The 23,605-nt window shown below is 39.9% G+C and overlaps 1 protein-coding gene across 1 annotated transcript in view; it reads left to right on the top strand.

Moving 5' to 3' along the window:
• Positions 1-23,605, top strand: part of pcdh11 (protocadherin 11) — a 591,758-nt gene that overhangs the window by 353,351 nt on the left and 214,802 nt on the right. The window contains exon 4 of the mRNA XM_061900330.1: positions 20,865-20,900. Within this exon, the coding sequence (XP_061756314.1) occupies positions 20,865-20,900 (36 nt within the window). The remainder of the gene's footprint in view (positions 1-20,864; positions 20,901-23,605) is intronic.

Here is a 23,605-nt window from a genome sequence, read left to right as displayed (position 1 = left end):
GAGAAACATTTTGACGGTGGAATGGTTGAAGTGGGTTGACAAATGTGGGACGAGTAGTCGCCAGAAAAAGTGTGGAAATAGGGCTTTGGAAAACCAGGAATTCTGAACAATCCTGGAATTTTTCTAAATTTGGAAAAAGAGTAGTCTGAATTTCCAGGATGGTGAAATGTGTTGTAGGTGGAATGGTTTGAATCAGTTGAAAAATGTGGAAATGGCGGATGTTTGAAAAATGGCCAATTTTTGTGTGGGGGAAAAATGTCTCGGAAAAACTGGAAATCCGTTTTTTTTTTAAATTGTCAAGCAAAAACCTGCGATTCCCAAATACGCCTAATGGTATTGAAGTTGGAACGAGATGAATTGGATAAAAAATGTGGAGATTCTGTAACTTTGAATAATATTCCATTGGTTTAAAGGGGAATTTACAGAAAATTTGGGAATTTTGGGAAAACCGGGAATATATTTTGAAAATTTTAAAATGTCAATAGTTTGAATGAGTTGAAATGTTTGGTTAGGAAATTTTTCAAATCGTTCCAGAAATTTTAAAGTAGTACCAGTTTGAATTGAGAAATACTTTTTATGGAATTCCTGGAATTTTGGGAAAACTGGGAATTTTTCCAGTAAAAAAAAAAAGAAAAAGAATAAAAATAAACTTTGTTCGTCCTAATTCGGAGGAATGTTTTGACGGTGAAATGGTTAGAGTGGCTTGACAAATGTGGGACTAGTAGTCGCCTGAATAAAGAGTGGAAATAGGGCTTTGGAAAATCAGGAATTCTGGAAAATCCTGGAATTTTTCAAATTTTGGAAAAAGAGTGGTTTGAATTTCCAGGATGGTGGAATGTGTTTTAGGTGCAATGGTTTGAATCAGTTGAAAAATGTGGAAATGGCGGATGTTTGAAAAATGGCCAATTTTTGTGTGGGGGGAAAAATGTCCCGGAAAACCTGGAAATCTGGGACTTTTTGGAATTTGTCAAGGGAAAGCCCACTGAGGCTAAACAGTTTGAAGTTGGATTGACTGGAATCGGATGAAAAATGTGGGAATTGTGGAACTTTGAATAATATCCTATTGGTTTATATGGGAATTTTCCAAAAATTTGAGAATTATGGGAAAACGGGGAATTTTTAGGAAAATTTTAAGAAACTTAAATATTTGGTTAGGACATTTTCTAATATGGTTGAGAAATGTTGAAATAGCAACATGTCGAATTGAGAAATGGTATTGCGTAATTCCTGGAATTTGGGGAAAACCGTGAATTTTTACAGTTAAAAAAAAACCTTTTTGTTTGTCCTAATTAAGATTGTTTTGATAGTGGAACGGTTGAAGTGGGTTGACAAATGTTGGAGGAGTAGTTGCCACCAAAAAGTGTGGAAATAGGACTTTGGAAAACCAGGAATTCTGGAAAATCATGGAATTTTTTTAAACTTTGAAAAATAGTAGTCTAATTTTCCAAGATGGTGAAATGTGTTGTAGGTGGAATGGTTTGAATCAGTTGAAAAATGGCCAGTTTTTGTGTGGGGGGAAAAATGTCCCGGAAAACCTGGAAATCTAGGAAGTTTTGGAAGTGTTCAAGGAAAAGCCCGCAATTCCCAAATAAGCTAAACAGATTAAAGATAAAACAGTTTTAATCGGATAAAAAATGTGGGAATTGTGGAACTTTGAATAATATCCCATTGGTTTGAATGGGCACTTCCCCAAAAATTGGGGATTTCGGGTAAACCAGGATTTTTTTTGAAAATTAAAAAAAAGTTGAAATGTTTGGTTAGGACATTTTTCAAATCTGTCGAGAAATTTTTTAGTAGTAACATGTTGAATTGAGAATTGGTATTATGTAATTCCTGGAATTTTGGGTAAACCGGGAATTTTTCCTGTTTAAAAAAATAAATAAATAAATAAAAAGCTTTGTTTGTCCTTATTAAGAGGAATGTTTTGACAGTGGATGGTTTAAAAGTGGGTTGACAAATGTGGGAGGAGTAGTCGCCAGAAAAAAGGGTAGAAATAGGGCATTGGAAAACCAGGAATTCTGGAAAATCCTGGAACTTTCTAAACTTGGAAAAAAGAGTCTCCTGACTTTCCAGGATGGTGAAATGTGTTGTAGGTGGTACATTTTCAATCAGTTGAAAAATGTGGAAGGTAGAGCAAGCCAAAATCTGAAGAAGTAGAAGTAATTTAATTAATAAATAGATTAATTTTTGGTGGACAAAAACCGTATTTGTGAATGATTTGGAACATTCACACAATAAATAAATTTATTAAATATTGATGTTTACTCATTGATTTTATAACCGTCCATTGTCAGGCTTTCCCCTGACAGTTTGTCTGTTTTTGTTTTTTCCTCTGAATTTGTCTGTTTCCTCTGTGTTTAGTGTTTCCTGTCCTTAGTTCCTGTCAAGAGCTCTTATTTTGTCAGCTTCCTGTCTTGTTCTCTGAGTGCTGTGTTTCCCGTCTGCTACGGCTGATTGGCACCTGGCCACATCCGTTGCCAATCAGCCCGCTCCTATTTGTACCTGCCTTGTCTTGTGTCAGTGGCTGGATCATTGTATTGTCGTTGCCTCATGTCACTCCTGTGTCTTTGCTACCTGTCGTGTCTGGCATCATTTCAGCTATTACCTGTCGTGCTACATCTTGTCCTGGTCGTCGTAGCGGTTATGCTGTTTTTGTAAGCCATTAGCTATTTCCAGTTTTTCTGTTTGTTATCCTCTAGCTTCCATGCTAAAGTTCCTTTTTGTTTTTCTAGCTCCCAGTGCTAGCTCTCTTAGTTTGTTATTCCGCCCACGTGCGTGCTTTTTGTTTGTTCTTGTGTAGTTTTGATTAAATCAGGTTTTCATTTACCATGCCTGCCTCCATCTCTGCATCTCGGGTTCGACAACAACAAATAACTTTGACAAGCATGTCCGAATTTTTACATTTTTCATTATTAATCATTTTTAAAAAAGCGGTTATTTCCCCCACCTCTATACAATATATTGCTTTAATTTGTTTCCACATTTAAAAAATAAAATCCTGCAGAACGCTTGGTGTATAAATGTTATCATATATTGATACAGACCGTATGTACAACTTATTATGGACCTCGGATAAGTGAGCTGCGTATATTTAAACATACTTTGCACAGTTTTCCAACTTGCAAATTAGCTCTGTGATCTATAAACATTTGTATTATCTTACAAGAATGTGGCCTTTAAAGGCTTACACACACATGCAGAAGAACTCACATCTGCATGTGTGTGTTGTTCATAGTTGACGCTTTGTTTGATTTTCCGCTCGCTTTCTTCCTTGACATGTATATAAAACATCTTTATCAGAATGTCAGATGTACGGTATGGCTCGTGTCAGGACGTCAGGTTTTTTTTTTTTTTTTTGCCCTCCCTTCCTTCCTTTGCGGTAGTGGGAGGGCGCACACTCCGGAAATGTGCTTTACAGGCAGAATGGGGACTCGATATGTATGCAAAACCTCAATTGCAAAAAAAAAAAAAGAATAGACTTCTAATCTGCAAGTATATGCGGGTGCCACAGGTTAAAATAGTTATTTACACAAATATTTAGTAACGGTTAATTTACATACCTTAATTGTTTCCAAGTAGTGACGGTTAAAAAGGCAGTAAAACGGCTGATCAAACAAAACAGAAGTCATCATAATGAACCCACTAGCTGCGAAAGATAGCTGTCCAATCAGCTAAACAGACTAAATTAATTGACAGTGACGTTTTGGCGAATTTACAAAACTGAAACAAGTTTAAAATTAATAATACTAACACTAACATTCGCCAACTTGTTACCATTAATAAAGCTGGCCTTATTACAGTACAACAGCACATACAGCACTACTATCAAACGTGACGGTTTAGTACTGTAAGTATGAGTTGCTTTTGTTATATTGTAAAAACTCACAAACCTTTCTTGGAGTGATGAATAAAGAAAACATACGAGTAGAAACACTATGGACGGCACTCGTTCAAGGCACTAAGCAGTTAAGAAAGGTGTCCAAAAAGATGGCGTCATAGCACACACAATAACAAAATTTATGGAAACTTTGTCAGCTCTTGATAATTATAGCAATTTCCGGACTATAGAGCGCACCCGTATACAAGCCACACCCACTAAATTGTAGAAAAAACTATATATCCGTATATTGGCCACACTGGACTATAAGCAACAACTATATACCTTGAGTTATTTGCACAAAGATTGTGTAAATGTTTATTTACAATCCTGAATTGTTTTGAACAGGGCAGTAAAACAGCAGATCAGACAAAACAGAAGTCACTAGCTGCGGAAGCTTGCTCCCTAATCAGCTAAACCGACTCAATTAATCCACAATGACTTTTTGGCGAATGTACAAAACTGGAACAATGCAAAAAAGAATGACTTTATAAGTTAATAATACTAACACTGACTTGCTAGCACTAATAATGCTAGCCTGATTACATTATCATAGCACGTACAAATATGCCTGAAAACACTACAGTAAATGTGACGGTTTAGTACTGTAAGTATGAGTTCATTTTGTTTTATTGTAAAAACTCACAAACCTTTCTTGGAGTGATGAATAAAGAAAACATACGAGTAGAAACACTATAGACGACTAGTAGATGGAACGGCAATCGTTCAAGGCACTAAACAGTTAAGAAATGTGTCCAAAAAGATGGCGAAATAGCACACACAATAACAAAATTTATAAAAACTTTGTCAGCTCTTGATAATTATCGCAATTTCCAGACTATAGAGCGCATCCGTATATAAGCCACACTCACTAAATTGTAGAAAAAACAATATTACCGTATATTAGTCACACTGGACTATAAGCCACAGCTATATACCTTAACAGTTATTTACACAAAATGTTATTAATATTTCAATACAAGCGTTAATTGTTTTGAACAGGGCAGTAAAACAGAAGATCAGACAAAACAGAAGTCACTAGCTGTGGAAGCTTGCTTCCTAATCAGCTAAACCGACTCAATTAATCCACGGTGATGTTTTGGCGAATGTACGAAACTGGAACAATTAAAAAAATAATGAGTTTATAAATTAATAATACTAAAACCAACATTTGTAAACTTGCTAGCACTAATAAAGCTAGCCCGATTACATTATGATAGCGAGTACAAATATGCATGAAAACACTACAGACAAACGTGACGGTTTAGTACTGTAAGTATGAGTTGTTTTTGTTGTATTGTAAAAACTCACAAACGTTTTTTTGGAGTGATGAATAAAGAAAGCTTATGGGTAGGAACGTCATGGACAAGTAGCAGACGGAACGGCACTCTTTCAAGGCACTTAACAGTTAAGAAATGTGTCCAAAAAGATGGCGTCATAGCACACACAATAACAAACGTTATGAAACGTTGTCAGCTCTTGATAATTATCGCAATTTCTGGACTATAGAGCGCACCCGTATATAAGCCACACCCATTAAATTGTAGAAAAAACATTTTTTTCGTATATTAGCCACACTGGACTATAAGCCACAGCTATATACCTTAAGAGCTATTTACACAAAGATTTTAAAAATATTTATTTACAAGCGTTAATTGTCTTGAACAGGGCAGTAAAACAGCTTATCAGACAGAACAGAAGTCACTAGCTGCGGAAGCTTCCTTCCTAATCAGCTAAACCGACTCAACTAATCCACGGTGATGTTTGGGCGAATGTATGAAACTGGAACAAGGCAAAAAAGAATGACTTTATAAGTTAATAATACTAACACTGACATTTGTAAACTAGCTAGCACTAATAAAGCTAGCCTGATTACATTACGATCAAATGTGACGGTTTAGTACTGTAAGTATGAGTTGTTTTTGTTATACTGTAAAACTCACAAACAATTCTTGGAGTGATGAATAAAGAAAGCTTATGGGTAGAACGTTATGGACGAGTAGTAGACGGACCGACACTGGTTTAAGGCACAAAACAGTTAAGAAACGTGTCCAAAAGATGGCTTCATAGCACAAACAATCACACAGTTTATGAAAACTTTGTCGGTTCTTGATACTTATCGCAATTTCCGAACTATAGAGCACACCCGTATATAAGCCACACCCACTAAATTATTGAAAAAACAACATTTCCATATATTAGCCACACTGGACTTCAAGACACAGCTATATACCTTAAGAGTTATGTACACAAATATTTTATAAATATTTATTTACAAGCAATAATTGTTTTGAACAGGGCAGTAAAACAGCTTATCAGACAAAACAGAAGTCATTAGCTGTGGAAGCTTGCTTCCTAATCAGCTAAACCGACTCAATAAATCCACGGTGACGTTTTGGTGAATTCACGAAACTGAAACAATGCAAAAAATAATGACTTTATAAGTTAATTATACTAAAACCGACATTTGTAAACTTGCTAGCACTAATAAAGCTCGCCTGATTACATTATGATAACGTGTACAAATATGCATGAAAACAATACAGACAAACGTGACGGTTTAGTACTGTAAGTATTAGTAGTTTTTGTTATATTGTAAAACTCACGAACGTTTTTTTGGAGTGATGAATAAACAAAGCTTATGGGTAGAAACGTTATGGACGACTAGTAGACGGACCGGCACTAGTTTAAGGCACGAAACAGTTAAGAAACGTGTCCAAAAGATGGCGTCATAGCACAAACAATAACACAATCTATGAAAATGTATGGTGATTTCCGGATTATATTGCACACCCTTATATTAGCTGCACCCTTTAAATTATTAAATAAAAAAAATGTGTTTGATATATATATTAGCCACATTGGACTATAAGCCGCTTGTTAAGTGAATTATTTGCGCACAAATGCTGTAAATGTTTATTTACATGCCTTAATTATTACCAAGCGGTGCTGGTTAACAAGGCAATAAAACGGCTGATCAAACAAAACGGAAGTCATCGTCATGGACCCACGAGCTGCGTAAGCTAGCTCCCTAATCAGTTAAACCGACTCAATAAATCCACGGTGACGTTTTGGTGAATTCACGAAACTGAAAGAATGCAAAAAAAAAATGGCATTGTAAGTAATGACACTTATACTTAGACTTAAACTTACAATCTTTATTGATCCACAGTGAAAATTGCTCCACACCATAGCTCAGTTACAAAGGATAGAAAGGGTAGGGATGAAAAGGATAATGCAGTTGACTAAAAATGTACCATAGTACTAATATATAATATGTAATATTTACATATTACATTTACAGTATATAATCTAGACTGATATACTATTATAGTTTTATATAATATTGTAAGAGTACTTACAGTCTCACTGATACATACCCTGGCCAGTTGCCCAGAGTTGACAAAGGTTTTATTGTTTTCACAAGCTCTTCAATAGATACCGTTGCTCCAGACTTTGTAGTCTCTCCAATCCTCTTCCTCCTGCACCCGTATGCTCACCGTTAAAGACAACAAATGATTAGATTAACACGTACCACTTGTGAAATCGAAATACCGGCCAGCTGAGTCTCGCCGTCAGCACATGTTCCGCCCCTGCCCGATGGTGCTCGTCCGATGGTGAAATTTTTGAAGGTGGAATCGTTTGAATCTGTTGAAAAATTAGGAAATGGCGGAAGTTTGAAAAATGGCCAAGTTTTGTGTAGGGAAAAATGTCCCAAAAACCTGGAAATCTGGGAAGTTTTCTGAAGTTTTCAAGGAAAAGCCCGTGATTCCTAAATAGGCTGAAAAGTTTGAAGTTGGAGCAATCTGAATCGGATGGAAAATGGGGGAATTGTGCAACTTTGAATAATATCCCATTAGTTTAAATGGGAATTTACTGAAAATTTGGGAATCTCGAGAAAACCGGTAATTTTTTGGTAAATGGTAAAAAAAAAAACTTGAATGTTCTGGATGATTGAAATGGTTGGTTGTACAATTATTCAAATTGAGAAATGGTATTACGGAATTCCTGGAGTTTTGGGAAAACCGGGAGTTATTTTTTTTTCTAATTAAGAGGAATATTTTTTTATATTAATTGTTATACCTCACTATTATGTTCGATCCACTATGGACTGGACTTTCACAATATTATGTTAGACCCACTCGACGTCCATTGCGTCCGGTCTCCCCTAGTCCTCTCCAAGGTTTCTCATAGTCCTTCACATTGGCATCCCACTGGGTTGTGAGTTATTCCTTGCCCTCATGTGGGCTCTGAACCAAGGATCTTGTTGTGGCTTGTGCAGCCCTTTGAGACACTTGTGATTTAGGGATATGTAAATAAACATTGATTGATTGATATGCCTTCATAAAAACTGAATGTTTGTTTTTGACTGTGGTGGGATGAAAACACTCCGGTTCCAAACCGGAGCGTGGGTCGGTATCTGGGCAGGGTAATGGATCCATGCTTTGTAATGACTCTCATTACAGGTGCGGGTGTATGCCTCATGAAATGTTCAGTGTTGGTGTGTTAAATATTTGAATATGCAATTAATGCCACAGCAGAGCAATCTCAACCTTATCAGTGAGCGGGAGAAGCAAGAGCACAATGAGGTCTGGTGGTTGAATCAATTATTTATCAAATATTTTAATGATCAGAGTGCCCGGGGTGATCAAAGCTGGAGTGGCTTTGCTGGTGAAGACATCCACTCTACTTTGATGTGCTCCCCCAACAAAAGCACTTAACGGGAGCCGAACTCCATCCGACTCTCGGACTGTTTGTCCGAGAGGCGTACGTGCACATTTGAGGTCTGTGCTTAGGGAAAAAAAAAATGACAAAAGTCACCTCCGGTCTGGAGGCGTGGAACCTACAACTATTTTTGAATGTCGAGGTCACCTTCTCACATCCCCCTTGTGCGCGTTATCATAGATTTAATTGGACGGCTCGGTCTTAAACAGGGAACGCTTGTCACGGGATGTTGAATAAAACATCACTTGGAGACGAAAAAAACGCCTAGTACATTTTTAATTTTTTTTTTAAAATGACCGCTCATGGGATTCAAATGAGCCGCCCCTTGGAAAAAGAAAAGGAGCTGACAAAACCTGCTCAGAAATGCAAATATGCTGTCCGCGTGACGTGTAATTCTTTCATTATTCTCGTCCAGTTTGCGGTACGTTTCAAGCTGTGATGGGTACGGTCGGAAAACGAGGGCCGGGAGGTTAGAACGTATATTTAGACACGCTTGGCACGATTTGCAAATGAGCTCCGCGGTCTATATGCATTTTTATTATCTTACGAGCATGTCGCCTAAAAGGCGGACATGCAGAAGAAAGAGCTTCTGCTGGTTATAGAAGGACAGGTTTTTGGATGCACATTAGAGGGAGGGTCTAATCTGTCACATAGCTGTTGAGAGGAAGCAGAGGATGCACACTCACAGAAATACTCCCCACAGGACGGAACAAAAGGGAGAAAACAAAATGTGCACCATGGAAAAAAACTACTATGCACAAAAATAAAATAAACTAGGGTTGGGAGTTGCATAACGTGCTGACTGCAAAAACGACACCAAGCTGGATGGCACTGGGTTACAAAAACGACATCAAGCTGGATGGCACTGGGTTATAAAAACAACACCAAGCTGGACGACACTGGGTTACAAAAAAACACCAAGCTGGATAGCAGTGGGTTACAAAAACGACACCAAGCTGGATGGCACTGGGTTACAAAAACAACACCGAGCTGGACGACACTGGGTTACAAAAAAAACACCAAGTTGGATGGCACTGGGTTACAAAAACGACACCAAGCTGGACGACACTGGGTTACAAAAAAAACACCAAGCTGTATGGCACTGTGTTACAAAAAAAACACCAAGTTGGATGGCACTGGGTTACAAAAAAAACACCAAGTTGGATGGCACTGGGTTACAAAAACGACACCAAGCTGGACGGCACTGGGTTACAAAAACAACACCAAGCTGGACGACACTGGGTTACAAAAAAAACACCAAGCTGGATGGCACTGGGTTACAAAAACGACACCAAGCTGGATGGCACTGGGTTACAAAAACAACACCGAGCTGGACGACACTGCGTTACAAAAAAAACACCAAGTTGGATGGCACTGGGTTACAAAAACGACACCAAGCTGGACGACACTGGGTTACAAAAAAAACACCAAGCTGTATGGCACTGTGTTACAAAAACGACACCAAGTTGGATGGCACTGGGTTACAAAAAAAACACCAAGTTGGATGGCACTGGGTTACAAAAACGACACCAAGTTGGATGGCACTGGGTTACAAAAAAAACACCAAGTTGGATGGCACTGGGTTACAAAAACGACACCAAGCTGGACGGCACTGGGTTACAACAAAAACAACACCAAGCTGGACGACACTGGGTTACAAAAAAAACACCAAGTTGGATGGCACTGGGTTAGAAAAACGACACCAAGCTGGACGGCACTGTGTTACAAAAACGACACCAAGCTGGATGGCACTGGGTTACAAAAACAACACCAAGCTGGATGGCACTGGGTTACAAAAACAACACCAAGCTGGACGACACTGGGTTACAAAAAAAAACACCAAGTTGGATGGCACTGGGTTACAAAAACGACATCAAGCTGGACGACACTGGGTTACAAAAAAAACACCAAGCTGGATGGCACTGGGTTACAAAAACGACACCAAGCTGGATGGCACTGGGTTACAAAAACGACACCAAGCTGGACGGCACTGGGTTACAAAAACGACACCAAGCTGGACGGCACTGGGTTACAAAAACGCACCAAGCTGGATGGCACTGGGTTACAAAAACAACACCAAGCTGGATGACACTGGGTTACAAAAAAAACACCAAGTTGGATGGCACTGGGTTAAAAAACGACACCAAGCTGGACGGCACTGGGTTACAAAAACAACACCAAGCTGGACGGCACTGGGTTACAAAAAAAACACCAAGCAATGGCACTGGGTTACAAAAACGACACCAAGCTGGACGGCACTGGGTTACGAAAAAAACACCAAGCTGGATGGCACTGGGTTACAAAAATGACACCATGCTGGACGGCACTGGGTTACAAAAACAACACCAAGCTGGATGGCACTGGGTTACAAAAACAACACCAAGCTGGATGGCACTGGGTTACAAAAAAAACACCAAGTTGGATGGCACTGGGTTAGAAAAACGACACCAAGCTGGACGGCACTGTTACAAAAACGACACCAAGCTGGATGGCACTGGGTTACAAAAACAACACCAAGCTGGATGGCACTGGGTTACAAAAACGACACCAAGCTGGATGGCACTGGGTTACAAAAACGACACCATGCTGAATGGCACTGGGTTACAAAAACGACACCATGCTGGATGGCACTGGGTTACAAAAACGACACCAAGCTGGATGGCACTGGGTTATAAAAACGACACCATGCTGGACGGCACTGGGTTACAAAAACAACACCAAGCTGGATGGCACTGGGTTACAAAAACAACACCAAGCTGGATGGCACTGGGTTACAAAAAAAACACCAAGTTGGATGGCACTGGGTTAGAAAAACGACACCAAGCTGGACGGCACTGTTACAAAAACGACACCAAGCTGGATGGCACTGGGTTACAAAAACAACACCAAGCTGATGGCACTGGGTTACAAAAACAACACCAAGCTGGACGACACTGGGTTACAAAAAAAACACCAAGTTGGATGGCACTGGGTTACAAAAACAACACCAAGCTGGACGACACTGGGTTACAAAAAAAACACCAAGCTGGATGGCACTGGGTTACAAAAACGACACCAAGCTGGATGGCACTGGGTTACAAAAACAACACCGAGCTGGACGACACTGGGTTACAAAAAAAACACCAAGTTGGATGGCACTGGGTTACAAAAACGACACCAAGCTGGACGACACTGGGTTACAAAAAAAACACCAAGCTGTATGGCACTGGGTTACAAAAACGACACCAAGCTGGATGGCACTGGGTTACAAAAACAACACCGAGCTGGACGACACTGGGTTACAAAAAAAACACCAAGTTGGATGGCACTGGGTTACAAAAACGACACCAAGCTGGACGACACTGGGTTACGAAAAAAACACCAAGCTGGATGGCACTGGGTTACAAAAATGACACCATGCTGGACGGCACTGGGTTACAAAAACAACACCAAGCTGGATGGCACTGGGTTACAAAAAAAACACCAAGCTGGATGGCACTGGGTTAGAAAAACGACACCAAGCTGGACGGCACTGTTACAAAAACGACACCAAGCTGGATGGCACTGGGTTACAAAAACAACACCAAGCTGGATGGCACTGGGTTACAAAAACGACACCAAGCTGGATGGCACTGGGTTACAAAAACGACACCATGCTGAATGGCACTGGGTTACAAAAACGACACCATGCTGGATGGCACTGGGTTACAAAAACGACACCAAGCTGGATGGCACTGGGTTACAAAAACAACACCGAGCTGGACGACACTGGGTTACAAAAAAAACACCAAGTTGGATGGCACTGGGTTACAAAAACGACACCAAGCTGGACGACACTGGGTTACAAAAAAAACACCAAGCTGGATGGCACTGGGTTACAAAAACGACACCAAGCTGGATGGCACTGGGTTACAAAAACAACACCGAGCTGGACGACACTGGGTTACAAAAAAAACACCAAGTTGGATGGCACTGGGTTACAAAAACGACACCAAGCTGGACGACACTGGGTTACGAAAAAAACACCAAGCTGGATGGCACTGGGTTACAAAAATGACACCATGCTGGACGGCACTGGGTTACAAAAACAACACCAAGCTGGATGGCACTGGGTTACAAAAACAACACCAAGCTGGATGGCACTGGGTTACAAAAAAAACACCAAGTTGGATGGCACTGGGTTAGAAAAACGACACCAAGCTGGACGGCACTGTTACAAAAACGACACCAAGCTGGATGGCACTGGGTTACAAAAACAACACCAAGCTGGATGGCACTGGGTTACAAAAACGACACCAAGCTGGATGGCACTGGGTTACAAAAACGACACCATGCTGAATGGCACTGGGTTACAAAAACGACACCATGCTGGATGGCACTGGGTTACAAAAACGACACCAAGCTGGATGGCACTGGGTTATAAAAACGACACCATGCTGGACGGCACTGGGTTACAAAAACAACACCAAGCTGGATGGCACTGGGTTACAAAAACAACACCAAGCTGGATGGCACTGGGTTACAAAAAAAACACCAAGTTGGATGGCACTGGGTTAGAAAAACGACACCAAGCTGGACGGCACTGTTACAAAAACGACACCAAGCTGGATGGCACTGGGTTACAAAAACAACACCAAGCTGGATGGCACTGGGTTACAAAAACGACACCAAGCTGGATGGCACTGGGTTACAAAAACGACACCATGCTGAATGGCACTGGGTTACAAAAACGACACCATGCTGGATGGCACTGGGTTACAAAAACGACACCAAGCTGGATGGCACTGGGTTATAAAAACGACACCATGCTGGATGGCACTGGGTTACAAAAACAACACCAAGCTGGATGGCACTGGGTTACAAAAACAACACCATGCTGGATGGCACTGGGTTATAAAAAAAACACCAAGCTGGATGGCACTGGGTTACAAAAACGACACCAAGCTGGACGGCACTGGGTTACGAAAAAAACACCAAGCTGGATGGCACTGGGTTACAAAAACAACACCAAGCTGAATGGCACTGGGTTACAAAAACAACACCAAGCTGGATGGCACTGGGTTAAAAAACCGACACCAAGCTGGATGGCACTGGGTTACAAAAACACCAAGTACGTTTAGTTAATTTCATCCATCCATTTACTACCGCTTGTCTCTTTAGGGGTTATATAACATAATAATACAACATAGTAAGTAAACAAATATTAACCCTTGTGTGGTGTTCTGGTCTGTGGGACCCGTTTTCATATTTTTCATTAAAAGAAAAGTGATACAATTAATTAATCTAAAACTGAGACTCACTGACTTTGGCTCATTTTCTGTGAGGAAATAAATGTTTAAAGACCACACACCATACACCCCCCTTACACATTTCTATTACATATAAGATGACGGGTCCACTGGACACAGGGCCAATAGAAGTGTGGAAATTGATGTTCTGTGTACCACACACACACATATGCACACACACTCACATACACACACACACACAGCAGGCTTAGACAGGAGGAGGACAGAGTGTAGGTACACAAAACATTAAAGGGTCAATTGTGAGAGAAAATGAGAGCAGACAGTGTTGACAAACAGTGTTGCAACCTCGTGTGGGAACCGCAGGTGCAGAAACACAAAAGAAGAATCCCTGTGGGATGCAGAAACTGGCAGATAAATTTCCCGTGCAACATTTATATTGTTGTTACTCAGCCAGTGTGTGTGGGTCTGATGGACCCGTTGCATTTTGTGGCTTTTAATGCCTCACAATCAAACACTTTTATGCTAAAATACTGAACAGACGTTTACCTTATCCCAATAAACATCTGTTTAGTATTTTAACATAAAATACTTTTACCTTATCCCAATAAACATCTGTTCAGTATTTTAACATAAAAGTGTTTGATTGTGAGGCATTAAAAGACACAAAATGCAACGGGTCCATCAGACCCACAAACGCTGGCTGAGTAACATCAATATAAAAACGTTGCACGGAAAATTTCTCTCCCAGTTTCTGGATCCCACAGGGATTCTTCTTTTGTGTTTCTGCACCTGCGGTTCCCAGACAAGGTTGCAACACTGTTTGTCAACACTGTCTGCTCTCATTTTCTCGCACAATTGACCCTCTGATGTTCTGTGTACCTACACTCTGTCCTCCTCCTGTCTAGGCCTGCTGTGTGTGTATGTGTGTGTGTGTGAGTAACAACAATATGAACATTACACAAGGGTTAAATACATATCTAAAAATAAATAAATACAAATGTTGAAGATTTTCATTATAATTATTGTTCTGTGTACTTTGTGAACACTCGTATTTTGATAAGTCTCTTGAACTGAATCTGAATGTTAACTGATTTCTTTAGTTAATCGATTCTGTAATTTAATTCCACATACGGATATGCTAAAGGTTTTAAAAGTGTTGGCACTGGGATACAAAAACGACACCAGGCTGGATGGCACTGGGATACAAAACGACACCAAGTCTCACCTTAAAACTTATCTGTATACTCTAGCCTTTAAATAGACCTCCTTTTTAGACCAGTTGATCTGCCGCTTCTTTTCTTTCTCCTATGTCCCCCCCTCCCTTGTGGATGACCGATGACCATGGATGAAGTACTGGCTGTCCAGAGTCGAGACCCAGGATGGACCGCTCGTCGGGACCCAGGATGGACCGCTCGCCTGTATCGGTTGGGGACATCTCTACGCTGCTGATCCGCTTGAGATGGTTTCCTGTGGACGGGACTCTCGCTGCTGTCTTGGATCCGCTTGAACTGAACTCTCGCGGCTGTGTTGGAGCCACTATGGATTGAACTTTCACAGTATCATGTTAGACCCGCTCGACATCCATTGCTTTCGGTCCCCTAGAGGGGGGGGGGGTTGCCCACATCTGAGGTCCTCTCCAAGGTTTCTCATAGTCAGCATTGTCACTGGCGTCCCACTGGATGTGAATTCTCTCTGCCCACTGGGTGTGAGTTTTCCTTGCCCTTTTGTGGGTTCTTCCGAGGATGTTGTAGTCGTAATGATTTGTGCAGTACTTTGAGACATTTGTGATTTGGGGCTATATAAATAAACATTGATTGATTGATTGATTAAATGCAAGTTTTTAGCATTTTCACTCGTTGATGGAGAGAACATTGAGCCAAATGACAATCCAACTTACAAAACCCCAAAACCAGTGAAGTTGGCACGTTGTGTAAATGGTAAATAAAAACAGAATACAATGATTTGCAAATCCTTTTCAACTTGTATTCAATTGAATAGACTGCAAAGACAAGATATTTATTTGTTTGGTTTTTTTGCAAATAATCATTAACTTGGAATTTAATGGCAGCAAAACATTGCAAAAAAGTTGGCACAGGTGCATTTTTACCACGGTGTTACATGGCCTTTCCTTTTAACAACACTGCGTAAATCTCCAAGAGATCAAATTTTTTAAGCTTTTCAGTTGGAATTATTTCCCATTCTTGCTTGACGTACAGCTTAAAGGCCTACTGAAACCCACTACTACCGACCACGCAGTCTGATAGTTTATATATCAATGATGAAATCTTAACGTAGCAACACATACCAATACGGCCGGTTTAGTTTACTAAATTGCAATTTTAAAATTTGCGCGGAAGTATCATGCTAAAACATCGTGAGGTCACGCATTGTAGAGGACAATTTGTTCCAGCACCGTTCACAGCTATAAGTCGTCTCTTTTCATCGCATAATTCCACAGTATTATGGGCATCTGTGTTGCTGAATCTTTTGCAATTTTTTCATTGAATAATGGAGACGTCAAAGAAGAAAGCTGTAGGTGGGAAGCGGTGTATTGCGGCCGCCTTTAGCAACACAAACACAGCCGGTATTTCATTGTTTACATTCCCGAAAGATGACGGTGAAGCTTTGCTATGGAACAGAGCGGTCAAGCCAACACGGTTGGATTGGACCACTCACACAAAGTACAGTGTAATATGCAGCGATCATTTCTAAAGATCGTGTTTCGAAGAGGGTCCTGGGAAGGGCAGAGATGGGCACCGCCACCACCCGTCGACTAGTGCTGAAGAAAGGTGTGGGGCCGACCTTCAGGTTGTACAGGTGGGACCATATAATCTCACTAAAACACTAGTAACACAATAAGCAGATAAGGGTTTTTTCCAGAATTATCCTAGTAAATTTGTCTAATAACATCTGATTTGCTTTCACTCTATAGTCTTTTTTATTTTTTATTTTTTTTTCTAGTCCTTCACTCACACTTTCCACATCCACAAATCTTTCATCCTCGCTCAAATTAATGGGGAAATCGTCGCTTTCTTGGTCCGAATCGCTCTCGCTGCTGGTGCCCATGATTGTAAACAATGTTCAGATGTTAGGAGCTCCACAACCCGTCTGCTACTTCCGGTACAGGCAAGGCTTTTTTATCAGCACCAAAAGTTGCGAACTTTATCGTCGATGTTCTCTACTAAATCCTTTCAGCAAAAATATGGCAATATCTCGAAATGATCAAGTATGACACATAGAATGGACCTGCTATCCCCGTTTAAATAAGAAAATCTCATTTCAGTAGGCCTTTAAGTTGTTTAAAAGTCTCCATTACGGTATTTTAGGCTTCATAATGAGCTACACATTTTCAACGGGAGACAGGTCTGGACTACAGGCAGGCCAGTCTAGTACCCGCAGCTTTGCTGTTGTAACACCCTGCAGAATGTGGCTTGGCATTGTCTTGCTGAAATAAGCAGGGGGGCCCCTGAGAAATACGTTGCTTGGATGGCCACATATGTTGCTTCAAAACCTGTATGTACCTTTCAGCATTAATGGTACCTTCACAGATGTGTAAGTTACCCATGCCTTGGGCACTAATACACCCCCATGCCATCACATATGCTGGTTTTTCAATTTTGCGCCAAGAACAGTCTGGATGGTTCTTTTTCCTCTCTGGTCCGGAGGACACGACATCCACAGATCCCCCCCCAAAAAATTGAAACGTGGACTTGTCAGACCACAGAAAACGTTTCCACTTTACATCAGTGCATCTTAGATGAGCTCGGGGCCCGGCGAAGCATTTCCGGGTGTTGTTGATAAATGGCTTTTTTTGTCTACAATTTACACAACGTGCCAACTTCACTAGTTTTGGGTTTTTGTAATTTTCTTGTTGGTTCTTTATGTCGTGGTCCATCCTTAAAGTTGTGCTAGTTGTGTCTAAGACGAGAGGAACGTGTGTTGTTCAGTCACTTCAAGGAACAATTATGGCGACATCATCGTTGTTGCAGCATTCCACGCCATCAGTCTAAGTGCCTCTCGCCCCCCCGCTAGATTTATTCTATTTTCTTTACAAATCAAGTCATGTGCCCTGATTATGATACGCCGTACAAAGAAAACAAAAAATGGTGATTAAAAATTAAATACTCTTATCTCTCCGTGAGTTATCTCAGTCCTCAGAGAGATGATGCTTTTTTTCTTTTTTTTTCTCTCCTTTTCTTGATTTCTTTTTATGGGCTTGCGGGTGTCTTTTGTTCCCAATTTAGAAGCTTGTCTGTGTGTGTTGTTCATGTTTGATGCTTTGTTTGATTTTCCGCTCGCTTTCTTCCTTGACATGTATATAAAACATCTTTATCAGAGTGTCAGATGTGCGGTATGGCTCGTGTCAGGACGTCAGGTTTTTGCCCTCCCTCCCCTCCTTTTGCGGTGGTGGGAGGGCGCACGCTCAGAAAATGTGCTTCATAGGCGGAATGGGGAATCAATATGTACACAAAACGTCAATTACAAAAAAGAAAATACTTTAAATTTGCAAGTACTGCATATGCGAGTGTCCGGTGTTGATTTAAGTGGTTTATAGCAGGCTGGAAAGTTCCGTCTACAAGTCGCACCCTCTACATTTTAGGGTACAAAAAAAATATTTCCATACATTAGCCGCACTGGACTATAAGCCGCAGGTAAAAATTGTTATTTAAAGAAAGATTTTGTAACCCTAAATTTACATAGCTTAATTGTTTCCAAGCGGGGCCGGTAACAAGGCAGTAAAACAGCTGATCAAACAAAACAGAAGTCATTAGCTAGATATTGTTTATTATTATTATTATTATTATTAAACAGAGGAAAACACTGCAGATGTTCAAACTTGTACAAAAGACGGCAATAGCACAAACAATAACACAATTAATGAAAACTGTGTCGTCTCTTGATACTTACCGTGATTTCCGGCCACAATATTTAGCCGCGCTGGGCCATAAGCCTCAGCTATATACCTTGTTAAAAGAGTTACTTGCACAAATATTTTGTAAATGTTTATTTACATACCTTAATTGTTTCCAAGCGGGGCCGGTAACAAGGCAGTAAAACGGCTGATCAAGCAGATCAAAGTCATTAGCTAGCTATTGTTTTTTATTTTTCTTATTATTATTATTATTATTAAACAGAGGAAAACACTGCAAATGTTCAAACACGTCCAAAAGACGGCAATAGCACAAACAATAACACAATTTATGAAAACTGTGTCGTCTCTTGATACTTACCACGATTTTCGGACACAATATTTAGCCACACTGGACTATAAGCCTCAGCTGTATACCTTGTTAAAAGAGATACTTGCACAAATATTTTGTAAATGTTTATTTACATACCTTAATTGTTTCCAAGCGGGGCCGGTAACAAGGCAGTAAAACGGCTGATCAAAGAAAACAGAAGTCATTAGCTAGCTATTGTTTATTATTATTAAACAGAGGAAAACACTGCAGTTGTTCAAACTCGTGCAAAAGACGGCAATAGCACAAACAGAAACACAATTTATGAAAACTGTGTTGTCTCTTGATACTTACCGCGATTTCTGGACACAATATTTAGCCGCACTGGACTATAAACCTCACCTATATACCTTGTTAAAAGAGATACTTGCACAAATATATGGTAAATGTTTATTTACATACCTTTATTGTTTCCAAACGGGGCCGGTAACAAGGCAGTAAAACGGCTGATCAAACAAAACAGAAATCATTAGCTAACTATTGTTTATTATTATCATTATTATTATTAAATAGTGGAAAACACTGCAGATGTTCAAACTCGTCCAAAAGACGGCAATAGCACAAACAATAACACAATTAATGAAAACTGTGTCGTCTCTTGATACTTACCGCGATTTCGGAACACAATATTTAGCCGCGCTGGACTATAAGCCTCAGCTATATACCTTGTTAAAAGAGGTACTTGCAAAAATATTGTGTTAATGTTTATTTACATACCTTAATTGTTTCCAAGCGGGGCTGGTAACAAGGCAGTAAAACGGCTGATCAAACAAAACAGAAGTCATTAGCTAGCTATTGTTTATTATAATTATTATTATTAAATAGAGGAAAACACTGCAGATGTTCAAACTCATCCAAAAGACGGCAATAGCACAAACAATAACACAATTTATGAAAACTGTGTCGTCTCTTGATACTTACCGCGATTTCCGGTCACAATATTCAGCCGCGCTGGGCTATAAGCCTCAGCTATATAGCTTGTTAAAAGAAATACTTGCACAAATATTTTGTACATGTTTATTTACATACCTTAATTGTTTCCAAGCGGGGCCGGTAACAAGGCAGTAAAACGGCTGATCAAGCAAAACAGAACTCATCGTCATCCACGGTGACGTTTTGGCGAATGTACATACCTGAAACAATGCAAAACAGAATGTAAATAATACTAACGCAAACATTTGTAAACGTGTTAAAACGATAGCTAATGACGCTAGCCTGATTACTATAGCACGTACAAATATGTATGAAAACACTACTATCAAACGTGATGGTTTAGCACGGTAAGTATGAGTTGTTTTTGTTATATTGTAAAACTCACAAAAACGCTTCTTGGAGTGGATGACTAAAGAAAGCATAGGAGTAGAAACGAAGAAAATACATGCAGACGCTCAAGCTGCAGCAGCTGCTGTTAGCGAACTTGTCCAAAAGATGGCGCCACAGCACAAACAATAACACAATTTACGAAAGCTATTTGTCGAATACATAACTGTGGAAGTCGCTTCCGAGCCGAACCGCCGATCACAAACGTCACAGTAGACCGCCATCCAGAATTGAACAACGTTTTGATGATGCTCGTCCTCAGCACCATGGACAGCGGCGGTGACTTTTTCTCCTGCAGGCAGTGCTGACTACACCTCTCCTACAATGTTTTTTTTGGAAAGAGTTATAGCGTGTGTGGGGGGGGAAAGTAGCGGCTTATAGTCCGGGAAATATAGGACTGTATTTCCGTTATGAAATTCTCCGTCAGACACGGAGAGATGCCGATCTAAGACGACTCTTCTTCTGTTCTTGCAGGAAGCCTGTCAACTTGGGAAGATCACCTCTGTGAATGTAAGTCCTGTGCTCATTTCTTCACTGCAAGCCCTGCACCCACCATAAGCATGACAAACTCCATGCTAACATGTTTCGTCAACTACATTTTCAACTTTCACACACGTATCTGTTCGGAAAGGCCGGACGACAACAGAAATGTCAGAAATTGTAAGCTTCATTTTTTTTTTCCCCCATAAGAAATATTTCAAATTCAGTTGGTTTGGTCCAAACACCCATAACACATTTTTGAGAGAAAGTAAAAAAAATTTAAATACATAAACTGTATTTTTTTGACTATAAGGCGCACTTAAAATCCTTTCATTTTCTGTAAAATCGACAGTGCGCCTTATCACCCCCCTAATGTACGGAATCATTTTGGTTGTGCTTACCAACCTTGGAGTTATATTATTGGGTGCATAGTGAAATGATAAGTGTGACCAGTAGATGGCAGTTACACATAAGTTACACATACCCCAGGGCAGCTGTGGCTACAGATGTAGCTCACCACCACCAGGTGTGAATGAATGATGGGTTCCAACTTCTCTGTGAGCGCTTTGTGTATCTAATAATAGAAAAACGCGATATAAATCAAATCCATTATTATTATTATTATATATGTGTAGACTGCAATATGATGGCAGTCACACAAAAGAGATACGTGTAGACTGCAATATGACTCAAGTAAACAACACCAACATTTTATATTTTCCATTGAAAATATGGAACATTACACACTTCATTTAAAATTCGCTCAACATATTTTAGTACGAGTTTGGTAAGCTATGAAGCCTGACTGTGTATCCATTCACTAAATTAGTCTGATTTCTCAAATACCGTATTTTCCAGACTATAAGGCACACTTTAAAATCCTTTTTTTCCCTCAAAATTCGACAATGCGCCGAATGTACGAAGTAATTCTGGTTGTGCTTACCGACCTCGAAGCAATTTTATTTGGTACATGGTGTAGTGATAAGTGTGACCAGTAAATGGCAGCCAAACATAAGGGATACAAGTAGACAGTAATATGATGGCAGTATAACTTGAGTAAACACCAACATTTTAAATAGAACATTACACAAGGCACTCCAAAATTGATAAAAAATGCTTAAGTGCGACTTTGGTAAGCTATGAAGCCGCACCGCTTTATTTTACTTTTTATTATTATGGTATGTGTATAAGGTAAGACATATTATCTGGCATTTTGTTTCGCAATATTATGCAAAAGCAACTTTTTTTTTACCTTTTGGTACCTGCTAATCTGTATTTGGGGTATGTATGAATCCTGAAACTTTGTGCGCATCCGCCTTGGTAGTCTGTGTCGACATGGTAGTTGATAAGCTTCTTATTTTTCTCTATCTTGTTGTTATGATGCATTCATCCTCCGCTGTTGCCATTTCTAATATAAAGTAGCGTAAAGTTCTTACTTATGTCTGTCAGTAAACTCGCCATTAAAGCACGAAAACATACCGATGTACTGAGTTTACATTTTACATGCAAGGAACTTTAGTTATTAGAGGGTTCCGGTCGGACAGTTTGTCACGGGACACATTTCCGGCATTGATGTTGCATTATTGATGTATTATCTGACGTTTTGTTTCACAATATCATGCAAAACCAACTTTTTTTTACCGTCTGGTACCTGCTGATCTGTATTTGGAATCTGCATAAATCCTGAAAACTTGCGTGAGTCCGCTTCTGTAATCTGTGCCAACACCGTAGTCAATGAGCTTCTTATTTTTCTCCACCTTCCTTTTATGGGACATCCATCCTGTTTTGTTGCCATTTCTAATATAAAGAAGTGTAAAGTTCGCACTTATATATGTCAGTAAACTCACGATGAAAGCGCTAAAACATACCGGTTTGGTGAGTTTACATTATTAACCCAAGGAACTTTAATTATTAGCGAGTTCCGGTCTGACATTTTTTCACGGGACACATTTCCGGCGTTGATGTTTCATTATTGATATATTATCTGGCATTTTGTTTCACAATATCATGCAAAACCAACTTTTTTTTACCGTCTGGTACCTGCTGATCTCTATTTGGGTTCTGCATAAATCCTGAAATTTTGCGAGAATCCATCTTTGTAGTCCGTGGTGACGCCGTAGTCGATAAACTTCTAATTTTTCTCTATCTTCTTGTTATGTGACATTCATCCTCCGCTGTTTCCATTTCTTATATAGCGTAGTGTGAAGTTCTTACTTATATCTGTCAGTAAACTCGCCATGAAAGCGCTAAAGCATACCGGTGTAGTGAGTTTACATTATTCACCCAAGGAACTTTAGTTATTAGAGGGTTTCAGTCGGACGTTTTTTCACGGGACACACTTCCGGCATTGATGTTGCATTATTAATACATAATCTGGCGTATTGTTTTGCAATATTATGCAAAAGTAACTTTTCCATTTTGGTACCTGCTGATCTGTATTTGGGTTCTGCATAAATCATGAAATTTTGCGCAAATCTGCCTTTGTAGTCCGTGGTGACACCATAGTCAATAAGCTTCCTATTTTTCTCTTTCTTCTTGTTATGGCACATTCATCCTCCACTGTTGCCATTTCTAATATAAAGTAGTGTAAATTTCTTACTTATATCTGTCCTTAAACTCGCCATGAAAGCACTACAACATACTGGTGTAGTGAGTTTACATTATTCACCCAAGGAACTTTAGTTATTAGAGGGTTCCGGTCGGACGGTTTGTCACGGGGCACATTTCCGGCGTTG

The sequence above is a fragment of the Nerophis ophidion genome, linkage group LG05, assembly GCF_033978795.1.
Source record: "Nerophis ophidion isolate RoL-2023_Sa linkage group LG05, RoL_Noph_v1.0, whole genome shotgun sequence".
Lineage (NCBI taxonomy): Eukaryota > Metazoa > Chordata > Actinopteri > Syngnathiformes > Syngnathidae > Nerophis > Nerophis ophidion.
This window is presented reverse-complemented; position numbering and strand designations above follow the sequence as displayed.